We start from the raw sequence: 13,955 nt of genomic DNA, 5'->3' as shown, positions 1-13,955 counted from the left end.
CCAGGCGGCCCGACATCACATGTCCTCCTTGATGCCCATCCCCCCACCCCCCTCCCCTCCAGCAACCCTCAGTTTGTTTCCTCTGATTAAGTCTCTCACGGTTTGTCTCCCTCTATGGTTTCGTCTTGTTTTATTTTTCCTCTCTTCCCCTAAGATGCTCTGTTTTGTTTCTTAAAATTCCACAGTAAAAGTTGGTTTTAACTATTTAGTGGCTCATGCCAGGTGCTTGACCCTGTTGTGGTCTTCGTCTTTATCTCCTTGACTCTCTCCCCACTCATCTTCCCCCTCCTGCTCTCAGCAACCTATAAAAGGGGAGCGCTGACTGACTGGTTAGTCACCAGCGTACGTTCAAATGAACAGTGACTGAATGATCACAATTCAGCAGCATCGAGTCAGGTGTGATTCTAGCCTGTGTTCGCTCACAGTACTGAGGTGATTCAGATGAAGCAAACGTTTTTGCTAGACACAGATTCAAAAAATCATCTTATTCCAATTTTCACGGAAGACGGGAGTCTAATCAAAAAGCTCTACTGTAACTGAAAAGTCCTGTGTTATTCAAGTCAGAAGACAGACATTTAGGACATGTATGTAAATGACATTATTTTATTTTCATTTTTTTAAAAAAAGATTTTATTTATTTATTTGACAGAGAGATCACAAGTAGGCAGAGAGGCAGGCAGAGAGAGGGGGGAGGCAGGCTCCCCACTGAGTAGAGAGCCCGATGCGGGGCCCTATCCCAGGACGCTGAGATCATGACCTGAGCTGAAGGCAGAGGCTTTAACCCACTGAGCCACCCAGGTGCCCCTGTAAATGACATTTTAAAAATAAGGTACAAAACAGTTAGCATTTCAAGAAAATTCTCTATTTCACCATCCCTATTCAGGTCTTACCTCTCCCTTTTCTGGCCTCTAGCTTTCCTGGTGTCATTTCATTTCCCGCCTAATTTAGCAGTGAGTCAATGTTTGGGTCCTTACTTAATTAGTATTCTCCACATCCACATTTCCACAGAACATTTGTAGGATAAATTTTGTCTTCAGCAGAAAAAAGAAACAATTGTAGCACACTGATGATTAAAGAGGTTATTTAATCACAACATTTTTCACATATTAAAAGCATAAATCTGAAAATGGGAAACATTCACGTATTAAAAATATTTTTCTCAGTTTCAGGGAACTTGAATCCAAGTCTGAATTCTGATCATCTCAGGATGATTAAAAAGAGAGGGGGAAATACTTTTGGAAGTTACTAATTAATCCATGAAATGGAGCATAATCTGAATTTTCTAATGGATTAAAATTAGATTTAGGTTGTATATACATGACATTATCAATTCGGCCAAGCAGATTTTTGAATTCAGACTGAAAGCAGTTATCTATAATTTTAATTATTACCAGCATCCCTCCTTCCTTCAAGAGTTTCTGGATTGTAGAAAAATGGAATTTTTCTTTTCTTTGAGGCTTTCTGGATATGTCCAATCTTCATGGAGTTTAGAGCTGAAATTAAAATAATATAGGCAGGTTATTTTACTTTATAATATGGAAAGTGGATTCAAAAAGACTAACATATCCCAAAGGCTTCCCTCTACTTTGGGGTTACAACGCTGGCTGCAGGGTTAAATCAACAGGGGATGCTTTCTTGAAAATGTAAATGTCCAGGCCCTACTGCAGGAGATTTAAATTAATATGGTCTGGGGTGGGGTCTGGAACACTGATTTGTTGTTCTGTTTTGTTTTGTTTTGTTTTTTAAATCTCCCCAGATTATTCGAATAGGGATGCAAGTGTTAACCTGCAGGGGGTTCTGGAATTTCTCAGTTCTTGTCTTCTTGAGGGAAAGAATTCAGTCAAGAGACCCGAGAGAGTTTTGAAGTAGCAAAGTTTTGTTTTTCACTTCGCAAAAATCGACAGTACACCCCTGAGGCAGAGGAGCGGGCTGACCCGGGGATGGGTGGAAACGCGCTGAGTTTCTCACTGTGCTCTTCTATGGGGGTTATCGGGTCTCCTCGCTCCCTCCCGTCTCATCATTGTCCGTCCACCCTTGGACCCTACTTGGTTTCCTCTGCTCCCACTTTTCCCCACAATTTAGTCATTTTCCCCTGAGCGCCTAAGCCCAACCCTGGACCGCAATGCAAAGGATATTATAATGATATTATGATAGCGTCAGGGTTCCTAGCGGGGGCGGTCTTTCGGAAGTGCGCATGCTCCTAGTTGAGGCGGTCCCTGTAGCAGGTGTGTCCTGCTTATCCGTCTGTGCAGTAGAGCGCGAGGGGTTGGTGTGCGAGGGATGGGGTGGTTCCCTGGGCGGAGGAGACCCCTCCTGGTCAGGACTAACTGCCCACTCTAACAGAACTGCTCTGCACGGTGCCACCGCTAAAGCTAGATTAAATTGGATTCAGAGACTACTTCTTAATGACTTAAGTCTCCTGGAGGGAACAGAGGACATGCATTGGGCTAGATAGAACAGGAAAAGGAGTTACACCCAGATCTCGCCGGCATGCAGATTGCTGCTGAGACGAGTGAGGGCTGGTGCACAAAAAGCTAAGTGGCGAGGACAGTGCTTTTGAAAAGTGCCGCGGGAGAGGTCCGAAAGCAAATACGGGACGACTTAAGGAGAAAGACTGTTTCAGAGCGTAAGGCCACATGGCCTTCGTAGGAAAGCTCTACTAATTTTTTAATAGGGATTTTCTATTCTGGATACAAGATAGAAAATAAATATTATTGTATCTATAAATAAAATCTATTTATTATCCTATATATTGTATCCAGAAGATGCTTTCCACTCTTTATCTTACCATTTATTTCCTTAATAGTAGCTGTTGATGAACAGATCTTAATTATCGTGTATTAAAGTTTGTCACTTTTCTCTTTACGATGAACACTTTTTGTGTGCCATTTCAGAAATCTCAGCCTACCTTATGGTTATAAAAAGAATTTTCTGTTTTCCTCTAAAAGCTTTAATATTTTGTTCACGTTTAGATCTGCGATCTATTTAGAACTCACTGTTTTTACCTTGTGAAGTAGGGAACCATGATTCTCTTTTTTCCATAAGGATATCCAATTGATATATCACTGTTTACTGAAAAGGCCCTCCATTCCAACTACATAATAATTTCTCCTGTCCTAAATCAAGTGACCATATAGGTATGGGTCTGGGTTCCCTATTCTCTTTCATTAATCTCTTTGTCTATCTTTGCATGAATATTTCATTATCATGATCTCTATAGTTTTATATAACAGATCTTCCTACCTGTCATGAAAGTTCTCCAGTTACTTTGCTATTGCTCAAGATTGTCTTAACTTTTATTTCCATTACCATTTAAATTTTAAAATCAGCATGTCAGTAAATACACACACATACGTACATGTACAAAAGTCTCTGGGATTTTGATAAGATTTGTTGACTCCATAAATCAGTTTGGGGACAATCAACACCTTCACGATACTAAATCTTCCTATCCATGAACTTGGCATTTCCTATCATTTTAAGGTTTTTTCTAATTCTTTCAAGAAAATTTCGTAATTTTCAATCTAGATGTTGTACACATCATTTGTTAGATTTACTTGTATTTGATATTTTGTTGTTATGAGATATATTGTTTTAAATTTCATTTTTTACTGATTGATATTGGTACATAGAGATATAATTAATTTTGGTATATTGATCTTATGTACGGTGACTTTACTAAATAAATTTACTAATTCTAAGCCTGTAAATTCTTTTCAGTATTTTACATGCACAATCACGTATTTGCAAAATACAATGGTATCATTTCATCATATCCAATCTTTATGACTTTTTTCTTTTTCTTACTATATTGTGCTGGCCCAGTCCTCCAGTTCAGTGTTAATTAGAAATGGTGATAGCAGGATTTGTTTTGTCTTGTTTTGTTTTGTTTCATTCTATATCTCTAGGGGGAAACCTTGCCCAATAAGTCATTTTTAAATATATCATTTATTATAGGCTTTGGAAGATAATCTTCACCAGAATAAGGTTTTATTTTTGTTTTCTTCAAACTGATATTAAGTCTTCTCAAATGATTTTACTGTATCTCTTAAGATGGTTATATGATTTCTGAATATCTTTTTTTCTGAATATCTTTTGTATTGAAAATAATCTCTCCAGCCTCTTGCTAGTGTAAAGTTGAAACATTTAACCCTATACATATAAGGAAATTCAGAATATGTTGGTTTTATCACTATTTTTGAATATATCTAAAATATTCTTAAAATTTCATTTATTAAATTTATAACAAAACCGATGTCTCTTGTTTCATAGAAGCTTTGAACTTCTAAGTTCCAGTATTGAGATTCCAACTGAGATATATGTTTTTACTTCTTTGTAGGGAAACAGGCTGCATTAGATCCCTTCATATTGCTGAACCTTCTACCAAACTCAACCGACAAGTATTACACTTACAATGGCTCATTGACATCGCCTCCCTGCACAGACACTGTTGACTGGATTATTTTTAAAGATACAGTTAGCATCTCTGAAAGCCAGGTAATCTTGGAATTTCAAACAAATGCAGAAATTTGAAGCAATTTAAAAATAATTATTTTCTAAGCTTTACTACTGAATATCTATTTAAAAACATTTACAGATGCCTTTGAAGCAGATACGTTAAATTGTATGTTAAATGATCTTTTTTCCAGTTGGCTGTTTTTTGTGAAGTTCTTACAATGCAACAGTCTGGTTATGTCATGCTGATGGACTACTTACAAAATAATTTTCGAGAACAACAGTACAAGTTCTCTAGGCAGGTGTTTTCCTCATATACTGGAAAGGAAGAGATTCATGAAGCAGGTATGTATTGAAATATAATTTTTCTAACACTTTTATAGATTCAGTGTTATAGGAAGTAATTGCAGAATAATGGAAAATACAGAAGACAGATTTTTAGAAAAATTTGATTATTAGCTTTATAGCTTTAGGTAAGCTGTTTTACTTCTCTGAATCTCAGTTACCACATTTATGAAATAACGTTTAAAAACAGCTGTTCTGGGGCACCTGGGTGGCTCGATCTGCAAAGTGACCTTCTGCTCAGGTCCTGATCCAGGGTCCAGACAGTAAAATCTGCATTCTGGGATCAGCCCTCATAGTGAGCTCCCTGCTTCTCCTTCTCCCTGGGACCCTCTCCGCTGCTCGTGCTCTCTTTCTCACTCTGCTCTCTCTCTCTCAAATAAATAAACAAAATCCTTAAAAAACATTTAAAAATAGAAATAAAAACAACTGTTCTTGGGGGCGCCTGGGTGGCTCTCTCACTTAAGCCTCCCACTTTTGTTTTGGCTCAGGTCATAATCTCAGGGTCGTGAGACTGAGCCCGACGGCGGGGTCTGCACTCATGCAGCCTGCTTGAGATTCTAAATGAATGAATGAATGAATAAATAAATAAAGCTGTTCTTCCCCACACATATAACCCCATTTTGCGGGTGAGAAATACTGAGATTCAGTAAGCAAAGTGATTTTTTAAAACACATAGTAATAGATGGCAAAGCCACATACGCCAACTTCCAAATTCACGTTATGGTGTTTGTGCTAAGAGCTCTAGGAAATGAATGAATAAGGGGCAGAGGTGCGCAGAGTTTGGGGAGATCCCTTCTGCTTGGGGTGGGCAAGAGCCTGTCTGAGAGAACGACATTTGAGCTGAGTTCTGGCGCATGATTGGGGTTTTAAAGCCTCATCTTTATGTGGGCAGCTCTGAGGGGAGAGCGTAGCACGCAGCAGTGATGGAGAGTAAACACACTGAATCGTTAATGAATAAAAAGGGAGTCTTTCCTTCAGTTTTTCTTCAGGGGAAAAGAAGTTTGTTAGGCCCAAGCATTGGAGTGGACACGAGGGTCAAGTCTCCACACTGCCCTCTGTGTCTTTTGAAGTTGACCCACAGTCAGAAGCCTTTGAAAATGTCCAGAGGACACGATCAGATGCATCTACTGACTTCTTTTTGGTTTACACGGAGCGTGTACTGGTTGATGAAAGAAATAGGCGAAGTGGCCTTTGCTTTGTGGACTTGAAATATTTCCAAGGACATGGGCTTCTTTGATCTCAGCTGTACAGTGAATTCTTGGCCATCTATAATATTAATCTAATAGTCATCTGCTTTTGAAGATTAGCATTAAAACAGCATGCTTTTATTATTTCAATGTAATGTTTGTGAGAATTATTTATCCTTTAACAACAACAAAACAGAGCACAAGATAACAGTGATGACTAAGCTACATTTAACATGACCATAAATTTCTAATTGAATTGTCTCAAAGTGAAGAAATTTCATTGTATTTCTACCAGCAATACTAAATACTATAATATTCTGTCTGGCAAATAATAGACAATTGTTTAGGGGAAAAAAAAAAACCCAGCTACACTTAATCATCTCCTTTTAGAAAATACAGTAGATCAAGTAGCAAATGAAATAAGTTTGTTTGGGGTGCCTTGGTGGCCCAGGGGGTTAAGCCGCTGCCTTCAGCTCGGGTCATGATCTCAGAGTCCTGGGATCGAGTCCCGCATCAAGCTCTCTGCTCAGCAGGGAGCCTGCTTCCTCCTCTCTCTCTCTGCCTGCCTCTCTGCCTACTTGTGATCTCTCTCTTCAAATAAATAAACAAAATTAAAAAAAAAAAAAGAAATAAGTTTGTTTGTTTTTAGATTTTTGTTCATTTATTTGACAGACAGAGATCACAAGTAGGCAGAGAGGCAGGCAGAGAGAGAGGAATGGAAGCAGGCTCCCCACTGAGCAGAGAGCCCGATGTGGGGCTGGATCCCAGAACCCTGGGATCATGACCTGAGCCGAAGGCAGAGGCTTAATCTACTGAGCCACCCAGGTGCCCCGAAATAAATATTTTTATTTGCTATGTACTTTTGTCAGTTGTATTTCATTAAAACTCTTCGATGGCTTTCCACTGACTCTAGAATGAAATCCAAACCATTCAACATTGCCTCGTCCTGCAGAGCACTTCCTAGTCAGGCTTAATTCTCTGCCATGAGCTTCCTATTCTTGTACCGAATGAACTGTCTGATGTCCTCTGAAGATGGATGACCAGCATCTCCCACGTTACATATTACGTGCTATTTCCTTGCCACGGCATGTTCTTCCCGTCTGTCTCCACTTGCTTGCCTCCTCCTCGTTCTTCAAGACTTAAGCCGACTTTGCATCACCGAGTCTATCTCTGAGTCTATCTGAGACCATCTCTGAGTCTATCTCCATCCTCATCAAAAGGGATGGGCACTCATGAAGGTCATGGCCACAGAGTACAAAGTCAGTGATGCTCGTCTGGTGTCGTGTCATGTTCTGTGCATCTGAAGTGCATAGCATTTGCCACAGTATGACAATTGTCCATTTACTTACTCATCTCCTCCATCGGACACTAAGCCCTGTGGAAGAAGTAAATAAGTCTTTACCTCCATTGAGGAGCTAACATAATGCTCTCATTCACCAAATACTCACTGAATGATGGAAAGAATCCATTTTCATATAATAAAAACATAGCAGGGGTGCCTGGGTAGCTCAGTTGGTAGGGCGTGCAACTCAGTCTCAGGGACTTGAGTTCAAGGCTCATATTGGTCATGAAGCCTACCTTAAAAAAAAAAAGAAAAAGACAAGACATTGGCCTTTTTCACAAACTGAAACGATTGAATTCTTAGTTTTTCCATCATGAGTATTTACATTCAAGAAATCTTTATTATCTTTTGCCATGGGTATATTATGATGGTTTTCTTCTTAATAGACACATTATCCCACTTCTACTTTTGGGGACTAAATTTGAGAATAAAAATTAAGGAATTGTGTTTATGTTCAGGATTTAATCTTTATTAAATTTAATATGAAAATAAGTTTTTACTACATGAACATTATTAAAAAGGCATGAAACACAGAAAAACACACAGGAAAAAATTAAAATTCCCTGTAGTGTCACTACTCAGACCTAACCACTCTAAGGATTTTGGTGAATATCCTTCTAGGACTTTCTCTTAAATCAAAAATATATTCTTCTATCTCACAGAAATGAGACTTACTACCTATATGTTTGTTGATTTTTTTTACTCAATGATACAAATATATTATGCACCATTCTTAATTTTGTGTAGTATTCCATTGTATTGTCATAAGAATTTACTAAACCAGTTCCTCAATTTTGAGGACACTCAAGTTTTATTTATATAGTTTGATTTTATAAATATCTAGCATCCTCATTTTGACTGGGAGTGAAGGGGTGACATGAAAATTGTCACAATTCAGCCCTCAGTAAATACATTGTGGAAAAATATATTTTGCAAAAAACATTGCAAATAATTGCAAAAAACGTGTGAGGTCTGTATGTCTATGTAAGCTTCTTGAGGGTAGAGATTAAGCCTTATTCATTTTTGTATAGCAGGATCTCAATGAACTCAATGTTCCTGTATAGCAGGAACTCAATGAGTGTTTGGGAATGAATGCATATTTTACCAGCACTTCAGTCCTCTATTTTTGCATTTTTTAAAAAGATTTTATTTATTTATTTGAGAGAGAGACAGTGAGAAAGAGCATGAGAGAGGAGAAGGTCAGAGGAAGAAGCAGACTCCTTGTGGAGCAGAGAGCCTGATGTGGGACTCGATCCCAGGACTCTGGGATCATGACCTGAGCTGAAGGCAGTCACCTAACCAACTGAGCCACCTAGGCGCCCCTATTTTTGCATTTTTATGTAGAGCTGCCATTTATTAGAGATATTTCTTTTTGGCATGATGGAATGGACACTGACCATTCTAAGAATCACAGAATTTAACAGAACCTTAAAGGAGTTAGTAAAAACTGTCTTTTAGATAATGAGGAGCATGTGTGAATCACCATAAAAACACAGCATGAGTGTAAAGTAGGTGAAGTTCAAGGTCATCTCATATTTCCCAGGTACCAGATGCTTTCCTGCTGCCTTCTTAGCAAGCCTCTCCCACTAAGAAGCAAGGACATCCTGCAGCACTGCGGGGAAGACTCTGGGTTTTGAAGTCTGGTAGACTTCTGATGTCAAACCTTGCCGGCCAGTGTTTATTTGTTAAATAAAATTTGTCAAGTTATAGGACGCCTGGGTGGCTCAGTGGGTTAAGCGTCTGACTTTTGATTTTGGTTGTGGTCTTGATCTCTGGGTCGTGAGATTGAGGCCCCCCCTTCGGGTTCAGCGCTCAGAAGGGAGTCTGCTTAAGCTCTCTCCCTCTCCCACCGCACCTCCCCCCTGCTCAGGCACACGGACTCAAATACATAAATAAAGTATTAAAAAATTGTCAAGTTACTTCACCTATAAAATTAGAGTTAAAAAGGCCCCTTTGTTGTGAAGTTTAAGTGGGCTAAAGTTTGCAAAGCAGTACAGTCCCTTAAACATAATGTGTCCCAGACTTAGAGCTATATTAATATAATGTGTGTATATACACACTTGTGTGTGTGTGTGTGTGTGTGTGTGTGTGCACATACATATGGGGGCAAGCAATCACAGCAAGTTGGGGGTGCCATTCAGTTTTCCATGTTTAAGGCTTTTGCTTGTTGAATAAAATCATAAATGCAGTTCAGATCTCATTTGCTAGACTTGCAATATATTCAATGCAAATTTTCTTTTTCTTTTTCAAGATTTTATTTATTTGTTCATGAGACAGAGAGAGGAGGGAAGAAGCAGGCTTCCCACTGAACAGGGAGCCTGATGCGGGACTCAATTCCAGGACGCCGGGATCATGACCCGAGTCGAAGGCAGACACTTAACCATCTGAGCCACCTAGGTGCCCCAGTGCAAACTTTCTTTAAAAAAAGAAAAAAAAAATTAAAAAAAATATATAAAATGCTTTTCAAGACAGATTTGCATGAAAGAGTGTCCCTGTAGCCTAATAATGTATTTGAGCTGCGAGAAATTTTCTGTACTTTCCTGAAAAATGTCATGATGAATTAAACATCAGTAGACTCACCTTCTTGAAGGTCAGTAATTTTAAGTAGCATTCGTTAAGGTCACGTGAATGTTAACACTGTGCTTCAACTACATGCAGAAAAGCGACCTGAAGATTATTTACTTCTTAGACGGTTGTATATTTTGTTGATGAAGTTACAATGTGTCCCTAGAAAAGACTGACTGAATTAGGTAGAGTCTGAAAGATTCCTTTTGGCTACTTGTCTAAAGTGAGTAATGCAGTCATTGAGAGGTACAGATCAATGGCGGATCATTTCTAGTTATTGTTTTTAATATTTGTGGCAATGTTTACATGTAGTTTCATTAAGATCTGCTGCTGCCTGAGGGGAAATCACGACCTTAATATTGGTTGTCTTCTGAGTCTGTAAATCTTCAAGTTCTTTGTAACGAAGTCATCAAAACACCTGTCTCAGTATTTTTTGAAGTAAGGCTCGTCCGCCTCAAAGGAGGATATGGTGGGTTTATCAGTGTGTATCACAGAGTTCTTTTGTCTTGGGCTGTGTTGAACTGCACCAAACATCTGCTCATTGGGAACTAAACTGGGTAAAATCTAGTGACATCTTAGGTGATTGTGACCTTTTCTCTGCCACTCCCCAAGAATCACCATTTTGTCTTTTCAGCTGCATCCACAGTCTAACCCTTAGTCCGTGGAGCTAAGGCTGGACCTTCTCCATCAGGCAATCTGTCCTTCCTCTAAACCAGGCACTTAGAACAGCAAAGGTGGAAAGAGCCTTGTTGTCTCCCTTGGCCATCAGCATCAACTTTTGTGCTTGGCTGAGAGACATGTCCCAGCTGGAGTTGTCTATACTCTCTTCATCTGTATTTCTCCTTCTTTAGTTTCCTTTTCTTTTTCCACGTTTTCCCTTTTCCCTTTTAACACTCAGTGCTTCAGTCTTTGGTACCCGCTCTGCAGGTCTTGTGTGTTCCTCTGTGCGGCGCATTCACTCTCCATTTAAGCTCACAGAAGTCGTGAGAAAACACATGACCTGGTATCAGCTGCAAGTGTGTGAAGCTTTTACAACTCTTAAGTGGCAAAAACGTGTAATTTTGAAAGCACAGCCAAACTTGGTCTCAATGGCATATTTCTTTTACAAGTTTCTTTTGCATTCTTTTAGAATGGGGTCTAGGACATAGAAACTCAAAGCACCCATTACATTTAATAGCTTACTAAATTTAAAGGTTAGCAGCTGTCATAGGAATGAGTTTCCTAAAGGCAAGAACAGTGCCATCTTTATTTGTATGTCCAGAGTGCCTGGAACCAAGGAGATGAGCATTGAATGTTAAAAATCGGTTTTGAAGTCAGAACACTTATAGCTCCCTTAAAAAGAAAACTACATACTCGTTCTTTCCATGTGAACAGACTTTGCATTTGTACTGAGGCACTTACTTGTATTCTGTGTGACTTGACATGGACCCCAGATTTGTCACAGCCTGGCTCATTGCCAAGGGCTGCAGGAACCAGATTCTCCTTCTTGGCCAGTGTTCTTGAAAAAATCCATCACTGTGACCCAGATCACGTGAAGCTTGTGGAAAGGAATAGGGCATGGGATTCAGTCTTAAAGAAAGAAATGAAGACTCAGTATGGATCTGAACTCCCCATAATCAAGGAAATTATTTTTTTGTTACTGTCTTATTATATCACTCAGTAGCTTGTATTTGGTGTCTGAGTAAATGTTGATCCTTGATTTTCAGTCCAGATGATGTGATGTATAGAGTATATATCCTTCTAATATGATAAGCAAATTTTAATAAGAAATATATAAGGTAAACCTGGAAAATTTAGTGCAAATTAATAACTTATTCCACGGTCATTACCCACTTTTTTGTATGAACACCAAGTAGTGTATATGAAATGAACTAGATTATTATTTTAAAAATCCATTCCTACCTTATAGAAAGGCAGCCCTTTGGCAAGATCATAAACAATATACAGAAGTACCGGTTTTTCTCTTGAATACGTTCTGAAGTTTATTATCTTTTTTCTGGAAGATCCCTATTTCAGCCAGCATCTAAAAGATAAAATTCAGCTGCCACTTTATAACATGTTGCTAAGCTATTGATTATCACAAAAGAAACATCTAAAAAAGTAAATTTCTCATTAAAATGTGAAATCTCAACTATTAAACAAATTACCCGTAAGCTCTAACATATTTATAAAGCAGAAAGCTAAGAAATAATAACTCAGTGACAAGGAAATACAAGTTTCTTTTTAAAGCCCTACTTTATATTAATGCTGATTCTTAAAATTCGAAACATCTGCTGATTTCAACTATTAAGGCGAAATAAACACAGACATCCCACCAAAGTAATTTTCTGCTAATTAGGCAGCAGTCCTTTGGGTATTTTTGCAGCTAATAATTTTATATTTTCTCGAGAGATTTTTGCTTTGTGTGCATGCATAAAACTTTAATGCATTTTAAGATCGTTTCATTTGGGGGGAAGAGAATAGTTCCCTTTAAATCATTCCTACTCACTAAAAAGAGGGATTGACTTTTGTAGGACAAAATCTACAAATGATATTGTCCAGAATTGCTTTCAACCTTCTAAAAATGAGCACGGGGTTCATTAGAAGCAAGATTGAGGCAATCCTGTTCCTCCAATGATATAGCTCACGTGAGTAGCGAGCTCACTTTTGAGATGCTCGATGATCTTCTGCCATCTGGTGGCCACCAAAGAAGGGCCACTGGACAGAGTGACGACGATGTAGTCTAGACCTAAATTAGAATGCATTTTCTTATTCTACATTCATGCCTCTTGATGAATTCATGTTTTTGGAGAATTGTCCTCTTACTCCGAAAGGACCACCTCACCCTAAATCCTTAATAAACAAACTAAAAAACCTATAGTTTTTACAGTGAGTAGTCCTGTCTCTAATTCATATAAGATTATACATGTATTATTTAAAGTATATATATTTATATTTTTCTGGGACACTTATATACCATTGCTAGCATAGCATACATAGGCTAAAATTCCTATTATTAAATACTGTAGATACAATTTAAGTTTCAATTGACGAGGTCACTTGTTAGTTTTGGCTGCCCTCTTGTGTTCACAAGCGAAACTACAAGTTAGTATAGACAAAAGGCTTTTCGGTCCCATTCTGATGATGCTGTTGCAATATTTTCACTGAGTCTTTAGCAGTTGACCATTGGTTGACTTACGTTAACTGCATGGTCTCATGTAGTGTCTTTGTAACTTCAGGCATCTCCTAGAAACAAAGCTTAGACTCTGTGAGCATATCAATCTTTAGCTTTAGAGAACTTTCTCCCTCTCTTTTGCAAATTTATCTGGCCTATGAAAAGATTATACTTATTGATTTGCTCCATTAGCACAATACCATAAAATTTTATAATTTTCATCCTCATAATTAGCCCAAATTACCACATTATGAATGTATTTAAGAAAGTATCAGAATACTCTTTTTGATGGTATTAAATCTTTGGCATGATTCCCAGCATGGGCTTGAATTTGCTGTAAGAAGTCCCTGAACGATTTTCAAAGTATTTTTTCAGATCAGTCAAACAAATCTTCTAATTTCCTAAAATTAATTGCTTAATCTATTTAAAAATGCCAAATTGGGATTTTTGTCCGCAGTTTCAAAACATACAGAAAGGATAGTTTTAGTTGTTCTCGTATGGTTTTCTCTGATAGAGAATTTTACATTATTTCCAGGATTTTGAAACAACATAATGTTTGGCAATAGACCCTGTGTTATAATTTTAAATGCTCTTCATCCTGAGCCAAAGATACCTGTCAGGTACCAAACAAGAGAAATAAAAACATCATGGGATTGAAGATATCCTTTGAATTGGCATGCCAAATGTATTCAAGACAGTGTTCTAAACAATAGAGAAATAAAAAGCTGTGGCTCTTCTGTTTATAACCTGCTGCAAGACGCAGGACCTGTTCAGGAAAAAATAATATAAGAGAACGTGCAATTAATGCAATAGTAGTGTTAAAGCAAAACGTACAGTTGAAAATGACACAGCTCACTTCACATTGATCAGAGCATGTGTAGCAGGAGGGAACATTCGACCTAGACGT

General features: G+C 38.2%; 1 protein-coding gene across 4 annotated transcripts in view; it reads left to right on the top strand.

Annotated features, from left to right (window-relative positions):
* The window catches only part of PTPRZ1 (protein tyrosine phosphatase receptor type Z1), a 175,594-nt gene that overhangs the window by 102,260 nt on the left and 59,379 nt on the right, over window positions 1-13,955 (top strand). For all 4 annotated transcript variants that reach the window (XM_032305162.1, XM_032305161.1, XM_032305164.1 and 1 more), the window contains exons 7-8: window positions 4,340-4,497; window positions 4,650-4,800. In XM_032305162.1, the coding sequence (XP_032161053.1) occupies window positions 4,340-4,497; window positions 4,650-4,800 (309 nt within the window). The remainder of the gene's footprint in view (window positions 1-4,339; window positions 4,498-4,649; window positions 4,801-13,955) is intronic.

The sequence above is a fragment of the Mustela erminea genome, chromosome 11 (genome assembly GCF_009829155.1).
Source record: "Mustela erminea isolate mMusErm1 chromosome 11, mMusErm1.Pri, whole genome shotgun sequence".
Classification (NCBI taxonomy): Eukaryota; Metazoa; Chordata; class Mammalia; order Carnivora; family Mustelidae; genus Mustela; species Mustela erminea.
Note: the sequence above shows the minus strand (reverse complement) of the source record. Positions and strands in the feature narration are given on the sequence as shown.